This window comes from Loxodonta africana, chromosome 13 (genome assembly GCF_030014295.1).
Source record: "Loxodonta africana isolate mLoxAfr1 chromosome 13, mLoxAfr1.hap2, whole genome shotgun sequence".
In the NCBI taxonomy this organism is placed as follows: domain Eukaryota; kingdom Metazoa; phylum Chordata; class Mammalia; order Proboscidea; family Elephantidae; genus Loxodonta; species Loxodonta africana.
The window spans coordinates 28,371,707-28,385,263 of NC_087354.1; the positions used below are offsets into that span (position 1 = coordinate 28,371,707).

At 47.5% G+C, this 13,557-nt stretch overlaps 1 protein-coding gene across 6 annotated transcripts in view; it reads right to left on the reverse strand.

Moving 5' to 3' along the window:
• The window catches only part of NTRK3 (neurotrophic receptor tyrosine kinase 3), a 474,569-nt gene that overhangs the window by 310,032 nt on the left and 150,980 nt on the right, over positions 1–13,557 (reverse strand). For 4 of the 6 annotated variants that reach the window (XM_003413897.4, XM_003413898.3, XM_023553044.2 and 1 more), the window contains exons 5-9: positions 13,018–13,175; positions 11,875–12,017; positions 11,233–11,374; positions 10,461–10,757; positions 1,305–1,328 (exon numbers count right to left, since the gene is read on the reverse strand). In XM_003413897.4, coding sequence (XP_003413945.1) covers positions 1,305–1,328; positions 10,461–10,757; positions 11,233–11,374; positions 11,875–12,017; positions 13,018–13,175 — 764 coding nt within the window. The remainder of the gene's footprint in view (positions 1–1,304; positions 1,329–10,460; positions 10,758–11,232; positions 11,375–11,874; positions 12,018–13,017; positions 13,176–13,557) is intronic. The other 2 variants (XM_064267105.1, XM_064267106.1) reach the window with 1 other exon arrangement.

Below are 13,557 nucleotides of genomic sequence, written 5' to 3' on the forward strand. Positions count from 1 at the left end.
GATACCAGGTCCCTGTCTGGTCACCAGGCTAGTGCTGACAGCCAATGGCAGGCACCATAGGGAATAAAGGACCTTCACACCCATTTTCTGCTCCCACCCCAGAGAACATAATGGAACCTAGGCAACGTGGGCCATGAGCTATTGGACAGAAAAGAGGGAAAAGTTTTGGGATCTGGGCCAGGGATGGGATTAGGCAAATTCTGTTGGTGACGGCAGCTGTCGCTGACATTCTGCCACTCCCTGCGGCAGGCATTCCTTTTCCTGCCCGTCCCTGGCTCTCCTGTGCCTTTCCCACCTTACTTCTCAGTGACATCCAGGAGGCCTGTGGCCCTGTGGCAAATCCACTGACCATTCCCCTAACACTGATATCAAGGGCAGCTCAGGTTTAAAAGCAGATGCCTCTGACCAGGGAGACACCACCTTGACCCAGCAGGGCCTGGATGGGAAGCCAAGTATCAGTCTATCCTCCATCTAGAATCACCTACTTGGCTAGACGGCCCCACTACAAAATTATCTCCAAGCTGTTCTTTGAAACTACAAGTCCCGTGAGACCAAGGACAAATAGAGGAATCACAGATGATATTTACATCTGTGCCAAGTGGCAGCGGGTGTTCCTGAACAAGGTTGCTCTACTACCTGGCCAAGCCCTGGGCAGAAATGGCAGAGATTCTCACTGTTATTCCCACCTCCCACATGGGAGAAAAGAAAAAGGACTAAATATAGGTTTCCCCATAGCCCATGAGCAAAATCCCAAATCCTTTTGGGATTGTCTTACCCCAGCTCCTATAACTAACCCTTATAAACTAAGCCTCAATAGTCCTCTTTTAGGACACATGAACCTATCAGAAAAAAAAAAAAAAAGAGCTTGTAAATTATAGCTCTACATGAGCTGGGACCCAGTCAAGGTCGGTGTCAGGCTCCAAGCAGGGGAGACACTAACAGGTTTATAGGCTCCACATCTTCTCTGCAAGAACAATACTGTGATGATCAACAAGGGACCAGCAGGGCACATGGTACCTCACATCCTTCCTGACACAGCCCCTTCAATCCAGGCAGGGGCACCCAGCATATGGTCAGTTCTTGGAAAACTCTCTGGAGGAAAATGAGTCACAGAGAGACTGCCCTAGAGGCGTGGATTTGAAAATGCTTCCACTGTCCAATTCCTTTAGCAGTGAACTCAGATGTTCCCAGCTGCCATGGGGCTGGGACGGTGGTGAATGAGGGAGGAGGGCTCTCTGGATTCCAGAGTTACAACAAGTATCAGAATACAATCTGTTTCAAAGCAAAAGGTAAAGTAGACTTACAAGGTACAAAGTTGTCCGTGCTCTCTGTAAAAAAATACAAAGGGATAATTAGCAAATGTAATAAAAACCAGAACAGGCACATTATATCTTCCTGATAGCTATGACCTCCCCCCACCACCATGATCACCCGTTACCATGGCAACTAACAAACTAAAATCCTTGGCACGTCCTCTCTCCTCCCTCATTTCCCTCCCCACCCCCCAACCCCACAGTGTGGTCCTCAGAGGTGGAGAAGGCATCAGAGATAAGGCCTCTGGTTTCAAGGGAAATGGCTCCCCTGGGAAAAAGAAACAAAGCTAATTTCATTATAAAATGAGGAATTAAATCCAGATTCACCGTCTCACCCACAGCCTTCCCTCCTTCAAATGCCCAGAGCACCAGAGACGCTGGTGGTGCACACAAGCCAAGGGAAAACGCTGTGAGGGTGGGCTCCCTGTGCTGATAATGCCAGCTATGACCTCAGAACAAAATGTCTCAAATCAACACATGGAGTAGATTCCAGTAGGTCATTGCGAGGTCCTTGGGAATCACCCTAGAATCTGTGCAACCCCAGAACAGACACCTCTGGAAATGTGTTATTTGATCTTTGGTCTCTAGATAGCTCATCTAATACTGAAAGCCATCCTTATTCGACATTGATTATGTGCCAGGGTCTCATGCTAAAGGCCTTCTATATGATACTTCACAAAATTTTTGTAACATCTGTACTGGGTTGGTTAGTTTCTCCCCCAAAATGCATGTCCTTCCTAAACCTTCAGAATGTGACCTTATCCGGAAATAGGTCCACTGCAGATGTAATCAGTTACCATGAGGTCATACCAGATTAGGGTGGGTTCTAATCCAAGATGGCTGGTGTCCATGTAAGACACATAGAGACACAGAGGGAATGTGGCCGTTGGAAATGTGGGGCAGACTGGAGTTTTGCTGCCACAAGGCAAGGAATGCCTGAGGCTACCCAAACGCTGAGAGAGGCAAGGAAGGACTTTCCTGGAAACGCTTCAGAAGGAGTGTGGTCCTGCCAACACCTTGATTTAGGACTTCTAGACTCCAGAACTGTGCGAGAATGGGTTTCTCTGTTCTTTCAAGCCACCCAGTTTGTGGTACTTTGTTATGGAAATGTATACAGCATCCTAGAAGGTAGGTAGTATTATTCTCATTTAACAAATAAGGAAACTGAGGCTTATAGAAATTAGTAACTAATTCAATGTCACTCAGCTAGGAAGGGGTATTGCTGGATTCAAATCAAATTTCAGTGTGCAACAGAACCATCCAGAGGTTAAAAACACAGATCACTACCACCCTTCAATAAGAGCAACGACAGCTCCCTAGAGAAATGGCTGATTCTAGCTCTGGGGCAGGGACAGTACAAGGTAAGCCTGGAAGAGCTTGTGGTACTACAAAGTAAGAAAGTGCTCAAAAAATAATGGGGTCATGGAGAAAGGACACAAAAGTCAACTTGAAGGGGTTTCCAAAGGCCAAATTTGGGTGAATTTTGAGCAACAAAATAATGCCAATAATGGATTGTAACCCATAGAATAAAACAAATATCCATGAGTCTATGCTGATATAAATAAATGATTAACAAATAAATGAGAAAGAAGGGAAAATTCTCCCTTATAGTAGAATTCTAATTAACCAATTTAGACAGGATGATGGAAATAGAAAAATCACCGTTTAGCCTATACCACAGTCACAGTTGTTTCAAGCAGTAATCATCAATGGATGCAAAGTTAGTGAAAGAATGATGAGAAAAAAATATTTACAAAGGTTTAAAATATCATACTTATTGTTGGATTACATGAGAAAGAATGAAGCATCAGGATTGCAGGAAGACTCATTAACAATGTGTGACACGCAGATGACACAACCTTGCTCGGTAAAAGTGAAGAGTACTTAAAGCACTTACTAATGAAGATCAAAGACCACAGCCTTCAGTATGGATTATACCTCAACATAAAGAAAATAAAAATAACCAATAAGCAACATCACGATAAACGGAGAAAAGACTGAAGTTGTCAAGGATTCCATTTTGTTTGGATCCACAATCAATGCCTATGGAAGGAGCAGTCAAGAAATCAAACAACATAGCGCGTTGGACAAATCTGCTGCAAAAGACCCCTTTAAAGTGTTTAAAAGCAAAGATGTCACTTTGAGGACTAAAGTGTGCCTGACCCAAGCCATGGTATTTTCAATCGCCTCATATACAATGGGAAAGCTGGACAAGGAATAAGGAAGACAGAAGAATTGATACCTTTGAATTACAAAGAATTGGCGAAGAATATTGACTATACCATGTACTGCCAGAAGAACGAACAAACCTGTCTAGGAAGAAGCACAGCCAGCATGTTCCTTAGAAGCAAGGATGGCGAGACTTTGTACATGTTATCAGGAGGGATATAATGCTCAGTAAAGTAGAGGGTCAGCAAAAAAGAGGAAGATCCTCAGCAAGACGGACTGATGGACACAGTGGCTGCAACAATGGGCTCAAGCTTAACAAAGACTGTGAGGATGGCGTGGGACTGGGCAATGTTTTGTTCTATTGAACACAGGGTCACTAGGAGTTGGTACCGACTCAATGGCACCTAACAACAACAACATTAATTACAAAGGGAAAAATAGTACTTTTCCATTTGGGAAACCTGGCAGATACCATCTTGACCAAGTGATCAAAGTTAGGATCACCAGCAATAAGATGTATCACCAGCATGTACCCCCGATAGGATGCACTGAACAGAACACAGTATCAGCTCTGTGATGTTCTTGTTATAAATGTATAGTCTGAAAAATAATCATTAGAAAACATCAGGCAAACCGAAATCGACATTCTACAAAATAACTAGTGCGTATTCTTCAAAAGTGCCAAAGTCATGAAAAGACAAAGAGTGGAGAAACTGTTCCAGATTTAAAGACACTAAGGTGACATGGTAACTAAATGCAATGTATAACCCTGGGTTGGATCCTGGAAGAGCAAAGCGCCTCAGGAGGCCCCTTGATAAAATGGGAATGAAGTCTACAGATGAGGGAAGACAGTATCAACATTAATGTCCTGGTCTGGTTCATTGTATGGTGGTTATGTAAGATGTCAGCCTTTGGGGACATGGGTGAAAGGTATAAAGAAGTTCTTTGTGTTATTGTGCAACAGTTTTTGTCAGTTTCAAATTATTTGAAAACGAGAAGTGAAACATCTTTAAAAAATTGAAAAAAAGAAACACAGATGGCTGGTCCTCACCACCAGAGTTTCTGATTCAGTAGGTCTGGGGTGGGTCACAAGAATTTGCATTTCTAGCAAGTTCCCAGGTGATGCTGATGCTGCTGGTCCTAGGACCACACTTTGAGAACCACTGTACTGTACACTACACCTCCTTCTGATACAAGTCTACGACATTCCAAAAAATACGAACAATTCCTTCATTTGTTCATTCATTGAGGGTCTGCTACAAACCAGGCCCTTGGCTAGGCCCTCATAGTCATTGTCATCACAGATCTATTAAATATGAGCCAGCCAACAGTCTTCTCTAACTACCTGCAGGGAAAATGAGGCTTTCTGGAAGGAGTCCCTCAGAGAAAGCCCTGTTGACAGTAAACACACAATTTTTTGGTTGTCGTTTGCTTTGTGTTGTGTTGGGGGACAGTAGTAGAACTTTCTCCATATTCCTGAGCATGCTGTTCATGCCACCATCCTCTTCCAAACTGAAGGTGAACAAATGCCTGGTTTAGAGGGAGGGGCAGGTAGAGGGGGACTCCAGCCTTGGCCTCAGAGCCCGAGAAAAGAGAGGTACCAGAACAAATCAAGGTTTACACTGATTTGCATATTTTTCATACCCAAAAACCAAACCCAGAGCCGTCGAGTCAATTCCGACTCATAGCGACCCTACAGGACAGAGTAGAACTGCCCCATAGAGTTTCCAAGGAGTGCCTGGCAGATTTGAACTGCTGACCCTTTGGTTAGCAGCCGTAGCACTTAACCACTATGCCACCAGGGTTCCCATTTATTAGAATACCCTCACGTCACCCAAATGTTTGGGCTGAGTCTGTGAACGCTGTAATCTCTTCATCAGCCCGCAAATGCTTAGCTCTTCTGCCAGTGCCTGGGAACATTTAGACATCCAGAAAGCACATGACCCTTGAAATGGGGAGACACCTGGCTCCTCTATAACTGTGGGAGGTGGGCGGGGGGCTCAGACTTTCACACTGAAACAGGATAGTACCCAGGAATGGCCCTCACCTCTGACCTCCCACTGGCAGACAGGGAGGACCAGACCAGTATGCCAAGCTACCACTGGAATACAAACTGCCTTTACACTGAATGCAATGCACATGTCTCCAATAGTCCCAGACACAAAACTCCTCCAGAAAGGGCCTTGTGGGAAAAGCCAGCGGGGTCTACAGGAGGGAGGAGAGAGGCAGCAACTTGTGCCCAGACAGAGAGAGAGAAGAACCGAGAAGCCACAGCAAGAAGAGAAGCCCTGGCTTTGGGCGTGAGGAGTGGGGAAGTAGACTGCTCCAGGCATTAGGGTGCGTTTGTGTCCCACACAGAACCTTATTTTACTCCTGCTACACCCAGGGGCTAGCAGGTCAAACATGGGGAGAAACTAAATGGCTGCCTCCTTTTCCCCAGCCCCAGCAGGCTAGGACCACATTCTAGTCTCAAGAAGGCTTTTAGGGGAAGGAAACCATCTTCACAAGGCTGAGGGTCCTAGGCAATGGTTTCTCTTGCCTTTTTTTTGGGGGGGGGGGGGGCGGGGGTACCCAGGACCTTGAGGGAGTTATTCTGGTTTCTGCTGTCATAAAAATCATAACAAAAGCACTTCCTGGCCAAGTAAAAAGAGAGAATTCAAGAAATATGGCCACTCACTCATTCCTAAATATTTTGTCACGAGTGCTCAGATATCTGTTACACTGTGAGCACCCATGTGCGTGAGTGTGCACAAACACACACACACACCGCTTGGTAACATTTCTCCTTCTATCACGTCATCATCGAAGGATTCCCCTCCTTCACAATCACTCCCAGACTGTGGCTTTGGGCCCCACCTCCCACCTGACAGGATTCCCAGCTCTCCCTGCTCCTCACTTCCTGATCTTCCTCACGGCTTCCCAATCCTACACCCACATCCCTTCTCACAGTCCCTCTAAGGACCTGGAACACCAAAGAGGATTCCGCTTCACGCTTCTAGATTGGATCTTCCCAACCAATTCTTCCAGGAACCTCCCATACTGAGGCTGAATTCCATGTTGAAGGCTGCTGCTTGGGAAACGCAGAGGGAAACAGCAACGTCTGCACAGCGTGTGCAGCTTACAGGAAGCTTCTCTAGAACACTGTTCCTTTTGATCTCCTACTCTGAGAAAACCCTTACGGATGGAAGCCTCCACATTTGCAGATTGTGCCACTGAATATATTCATTCTACTCAAGCCTCTCCCAATGGTTCTTGGGCCCGTGAACAGTCAAGGAAGGAGAACTTCACCCTCAAATCCCTGTTCTCCCAAAAACAGACAGATACTTCAATTGCCCTTTTGTGTTCTTAAAAAATAATCAATTAAATTAAAAAAAAACCACAAGACAAACAACAACAATAAAAAACTAAGAGTAATTCCTTGTTTACTATATGCCAAGCACTGTTGTAAACACTTTACATGGATTTGCTCATTTAATCCTCACCACAAACTTATGAGATAGAAGAAGAGGGCTAAGTAATTTGCCTGAAGTCCCAGAACTGATAAGTGATTCAATGAGAGTTTAAACCCTGGCAACCTGGCTCCGTAGCCACTGCCCTAGACTGCCTTGGTGGGCATTGGTGGTTCAGTGGTAAAAATCTCACCTGGCAAGTGGGAGACATGGGTTGGATTCCCAGCCAATGTATCTCATGCACAGCCATACCTATCTGTCAGTGGAGGCCTGCATGCTGCTATGAGGCTGAATAGACTTCAGCAGAGACTCCAGACTAAAACAGACTAGGAAGAAAGGACTGGCAACCTCCTTTTGAAAATCAGCCAATGAAAGCTCTGTGGATTATAACACTCTGATCCCCTGTTGTGCACGGGGTCACCATGAGGCAGGGGTCAACTGGATGGTAGATAACAACAGCCTACCTGAAGGCTATCTAATAGAGAGCTTAACCAGAGAATGACTCCTGCTTCTAGAACTCCTGAACTCATCTCTTCTCTCAATCCTGAGATCCTAACTATAACCTACAGCTGTTAAGTCTTTCCCTGTCCAGGCACAGTGCTAAACACCTGGTGTACATGACTTCATGTAATTCTAATGGCAACTTCTGATAGGAGCTATAGCCACCATTCCCATTTCTCAGATGAATAAACAGAGGCATAGTGTAGCGATTATCCTTCAATGAATGCCTGCCATGTACTAAGCCCCCTTCTGGAGCCCAGGCCACCTATCTGGTAGGACCACAGATGGGAATTGCATGCAGACTGTCTGATTTCAGTGTCCTTGCTCTCACCCTCCATGCTCTGCTGCCTGGGAGCACATGAGAGGTGCATGATAAATATGACATCTCCTGCCTCACATCGAAGGAGAAAAGCAGGTATCCACACACAGCTCTGTAGTCAGGGTTTAGCAGGTGTGAGGTGAGTTCAGAGGGTTTATGACATATCCCTCTTCTGCTCCCTGAAATAACTTACTCTCCTGAGCATTTAGACGTTGTGACACTCGACACAACCAGCCCATCTTTTCCCTGTCACTGCCTTTTCATCACCATTGATTCCTTTAACAGTGAGCTAATAAAACAAGCCAACCTTCATACAGGCTGGCCCTGGCAGGGCTGGCATAAGGCTGAGAAAGGGACCTCTGGTGAGCTGCTTCCCTTCAAGCTCCTCTGTGACCCCATCCTCCCTCGCCCCTACTGGAGCCAGATTCCACCCAAATGCCAGGACCCATGGATCAAAAATTTGAGCAAGCCATAGAGTCACCTGGAGGGCTTGTCAAAACACAGACTGCTGGGCCCCACTCCCAAGTTTCTGACTCAGTAGGTCTGGAGTTACTAACGGAAAGGTTGAAAGTTCAAGTCTACCCACAGGTACCTTGGAAGAAAGGCCTGGTGATCTACTTCTGAAATATCAACCACTAAAAACCCTTTGGAGCACAGTTCTACTCTGACACACATGGGGGCACCATGAGTCGGAGCTAACTTGATGGCAACTGGTAGGTCTGGGGTGAGGCTGGAGAATTTGGGTTTTATCACATTGCCAGGTGATGCTGATGCTGCTGGTCTGGGGGTTACTGGCCTAAGGAGTGCTGACAATCAACTAAGCAGTAACAGCATACCCAGGCACGAAGACAATGGGCTGCTGTGTTTCAAGAAGACAGAGGAGGCAACCACATGGCTGGGAGGATGCAGAAAATGGTTCCCTCCCAAGAGGAGAGGGGCAAGGGAAAGGCTGTGTCTACCACACCATTCCCACTGTTCTTGCTGCCTGTGACACCCTCTGGAGAGGAGGAGCCCAGAGTGGCTGCCTCCCTCCTGAACATTCTATGGCTCCCTGCTCTCTCCACATCCCAGGAGTTTCCCTTTGGAAGGAGAAGCATTGCTTCAGATGCTTCATCCTTCATGTGCTGGAGAATGTAGACTCCCCTCTCTGAAAACAGAATTCATTCTCTAACCTGTAGATGCACATAGGCAGGGCAAGGGCCACCACAGCCCTTATCTCAACAGGCCTGCCCTGACTTTGTGACTCACGAAAGCAAAGTATTTTTGCACCTACAAGCAACTGCTTCCACAGTGTAGGCCAAGACTCTGCTAGCTCCCAAAAGAAAGCCCAGCATGGCCCACGGTGAGACGGTTCTGAGGTCTTTGTCGGGCATAATGGGGATGAGGTTGAAACCGCCTGAGCACGCAGGATTGCTGGGGTGTCAAACAGCAGCCCGGTCATACCCTCTCCTAAGAACGGGCTGCACTATCCCCTGGATCTCAGCGGCAAGAATTAGCTTCACAGGCAGCCTCGCTTTGCGAGATCTTCACTCCTGGGGCCTCTGGTTCCCGCTCCCTTGCACTAAGATACATAAGGCCTCTGGGAGCCGCCACCAACCCCCTACTCACCCCACCCGTTATTTGTAGGCTGTGAAGTCACCTTCACACTAGCAGATGATGTGTAATGCTAGCTCTTGCAGCCTCCCTTTCTCTCTCTCTCTCTCTCTCTCTCTCTGTGGTAACAGACTTTACATTCCCCTTTATCTCATTAGACTCCTGATTTATGGGGACTGAAGGTCAAGAGGGCATCTAGTCTGTGTCTCAGCAGAAAGCACTAACGTCATCAAAGACACACAGTTTCACAGACAGAAACTTATCAATTGGTGAACCCACCAACAAATGCTGCCACCACTGTAAATAAACTCTTTTGGGGTTTTTTTCTCCAACTTCTGGGAGGTGTTTGGGGTGTTCCAGCTCAAACAGAAAAAGACAGAACCATATCCCAAATATCGAATCAAACAAAGCTCTTTAACTGCTTCATGTACGGTTCCTGGTCCACTTGGTGTCAGCACCACCATAGGCTGACAGCATCGGGTCTCCCCTAACGGTCTCACCAGGAACAAGAGAGCCAAGGGATCCGAGAGGCCGAGGTCTAGTCAAGCTTTACCACCAGCCAGCACACACAACAAGGTTCACATTACTCACCTGTTAAATGTGGGCTTGAACTGGACACTTTCTGAAGTCTCTTACAATGGAAAGTTACAGAACCATCACTGTGTGCCAAACCCTGCGGTACGTGTTGTATGTAACTTAACTCATTGAAAAGCCACAGACTCTTATGGGAAAAGTGTAATCATGCCCATTTCACAGATGAGAGAATTGAGACTCAAAAAAGTAAGCTATCAGCCAGGGTCTCCCAACAAGGAAAGGGTTGGGTCAAGATTCTGCACCATACTGTAAAACTAGGAAGTCCCTGCTTTCTCTGCCATCACATAGTATGTCTCTATTTCTGAGGAATCTTGGCTTTTACTGTGACAGCTGTTGGAAAACAGACTTTATCCTAATGAACAGAGCATACTAATGGTTGCTGAGCACATTCCAGTGTGTTTGGTTACCTATGATAACAGTATCTATGTTGAAGCTGCTTCTCCCCTCAAGCTACCCCACCCCACTCCCCACAGCCTCGCAGAAGGATTCAGTGCACCCCAGAGCTGGCTGCAGCATCTTTACCTGGAAAGGGCTCCTTGAGGAAGTGGCCGTTGATGGTCTGGTTGGCTGTGCCCAGTGGGTTTTTGGCGATGAGGGTATAGTTGCCGTTGTTGTAGTGGGTGGGCTTGTTGAAGAGCAGGCAGCCCTCGGAGACCTCTCCCTCCTGGTAGTACTCTACATGGATGATCTTGGACTCTCGCAGGGGCTGCCCATTGTGCAGCCAGTGCAGCGTCGGTGGGGGGTTGCCGCGCACCACAAACTCAATGCAATGTTCCAGGCGCAGCTCAGGCTCCTCCAGGCTCACCACACGCGGGGGATCTGCCGGGGAGAGGCTGGCTGAAGGCTGGGACACAGAGTCTCCCGTGCCCTCAAGTAGCCTTCCTTCTTCCCTACCCAGCTCTTAACAAGCCTGAAGGAATCAGAGGTCCCCACGCTACCACCCCAACAGAGGGGAAGAGATGGATGTCTTCACCCAAGCTTCCCGGATCCACCTTAGCTGGATGGTTCCCTCTTAAGATCTTTAGGGATATAACACAAGGCAGAATTGGGCCAAACAAGGAGTGTCCTGAAGATATAGTTGAGTTGAGGGTACAACATCATTTCAGTGACCTCTTGGGAGTCACCACCCAAGGAGTCATTGGTCTTTGTTGCCCTACAACAGTCTTTCTGCTCCTCTAGGTAGGCAGGCCCACCACTCCAGCTCAACCCTAGTGATGCCTCTGTCCCCCTCCCTAGCCTCCTGCCCCAGCATCCCAGTGGCACACAACAGTCCTCCACAATGGTGTTCGCTTACAGTAGACAGTAAGGGCAACGCTGGCATTGCTCATGCCCACCACGTTCTCTGCGATGCAAGTCAGGGTGAAGCCGTTGTCCTCACTTGTGACATTGACCAGCGTCAGGTTGATGGCGTGCACGTTGGTCCAGTTCAGATTTGTCTGAAAACCCCAATAAAAGGACAACAATTAAAAAGTTTCTACAAAAGCAGCTCACCCCACCTAACCCCGAAACACCTTTACCAATCAAAAGGAAAGCTGAGCAGAAGGTGAAGGAGGCTCTTCTAGTAACTGGACGACTTTAACAACACGTAATAAAAACGGCACCAATCAAGTGCCAGGATCTTTATAGTCAACGTCTCTGATAGTACTCACGTGAACCCTATGAGGTGAATGCTATCTATCATTATGCCCATTCTACAGATGAGTAAACTAAGGTACAGAGAAGTTTAGTAGCATGTGGAAGGTCAAGATGGCTAGAAGGTAATGCAGCTGGATGGGACTCAAGTCTATGCGTTTCTTCCTGTATGGACAGAACCGCAAATTTTCCTTCTTCTGTCTTATTCTCATATCTTTTGCTTCTGTTTATGTTCCAGCTCCTTAAGACTAAGGAGTGATGGCTCCCCTCTCTATGGGATGGGGCCTGAGCCTCAGATACCTACCTGGTGGGTGTTGATGGACTGCAGCCCGGTAACTATCCAGTCCACATCAGGCAGAGGTGACCCAGAGCCATTGCAAGTGATGACGGCATTGTCACCCTCTCGTACAGTCAGGTTGACATGGCTGACACTGATCTCAGGAAGGTCTGGTGGGGAGAGGGACAGGGCAGATGGAAAGACAGACAAAGGCTTAATATCTAAGGGAAGCTCTGTCCACGGGCTGATGGCAGCACTTCTTGCCTTGCTCGATAACAACTCCAGCACAACCTGCTTGAGCTCCTGGAAGGCCCTCCGGCCACAGGAGCTTCACACCACCTCCTCAGGAGTCGTCAGAACTCAGAATTTCAGTTCATGCAGTTGAGCTCTCTTACATGGCAGGGGGCGGATGTGGGATGGGGGCAGCAGCTCCAGTAATATACTTCTAACCATTAAATCAATGGCATCATGCACTTTGGGCACTGGTTCTCAAATGCCAGTGTGCTCCAGGCGCCCATGGAGAGCTTGTTAGAAATTCAGATTTTCGGGACTCATCCTCGGAGATTTTGGTTTAGTAAGTCTGTGGTTGGGCCTAGGAGCCTACTTTTTAAAAAGACGCCTTCAATGCTTCCGATACAGGAGTCCAAAGACCACACTTTGAGATATACTACTTCAGGTCTGAAGGAGCTCTGGTGGTACAATGGCTACGCACTCAGCTGCTAACCAAAAGATCAATGGTTCAAACCCATCAGTGGCTCCACCAAGAAAAGACCTGGTGATCTGCTCCCGTAAAGAGTACAGCCTGGGAAACCCTATGGGACAGTTCTACTCCATTACATGGGGACGCTATGTGTTGGATCAATTCAATAGCACACAACACTTCAGGTTTGGTTGGCAGGGAGCACAGAGAGAAAGAGTATCTGGTCTGATGAGAAGGAGAACACCTTGCTCCTTCCAGCAGTCCTGAAATCTTCCCATGGCTGGCTCGCAAAGAGAAAGGAATGACCAAGGAGGTAAAAGGCGGGCCAGGTGAACACCCAACCGCAGAGTTCAAGGCTGGCAGGGCAGAAGGGAAAGAAAGGTCCTGGCTTTCCAGGCTAATGCCCAGTGCCATCCCTAGCGTCTGAGGGCTGCCTCCCTGGAGCCGGCAGGGCCGAGCCAACCACTCACCACACTGGCTGATGTTCATGCGGAAGAGGGGCAGCTGAGAGCCGTCAGCGTTGATGCAGTAGAGGCTCTGGCTGTTGAGCCTGGCCTCCCCCTGCTCCTGCCACAGCTGCATCCAGCGGATGTCACAGCTGCAGTTGAAGAAGTTCTGCTCCAATCTCCTGCGGGCAAGGAGACAGGGGAAGGGAACCCTGAACCGGAGATGGCCCAGCTCCCCTCCCAGGGCAGGGAGGCCAAGGTGGTCTCCACCTGCCCGCCAGGAATTAGAACAGAAGGGGTTTAGTAGGGTCTTGCTGGAAGGAAAAAAAAAAAAAATACTTCTAAGTCCATGATGTTATTTAATTTTTAAATTAACAGACTTATTTAAAAAAAGAAAGTCACCCCACTTAACTCACCTGACAAAGAGCCCCCTTTTTAACTTGGCTTGGGGTGACTCGTCTCAAACTCTCTAAAGGCTTCCCATCTCACTGAAAGTCAATGATTTGTATGACACCATGATTTGTATGACACCCATCACTGCTCTGACCTCATTTTATGCCTCAC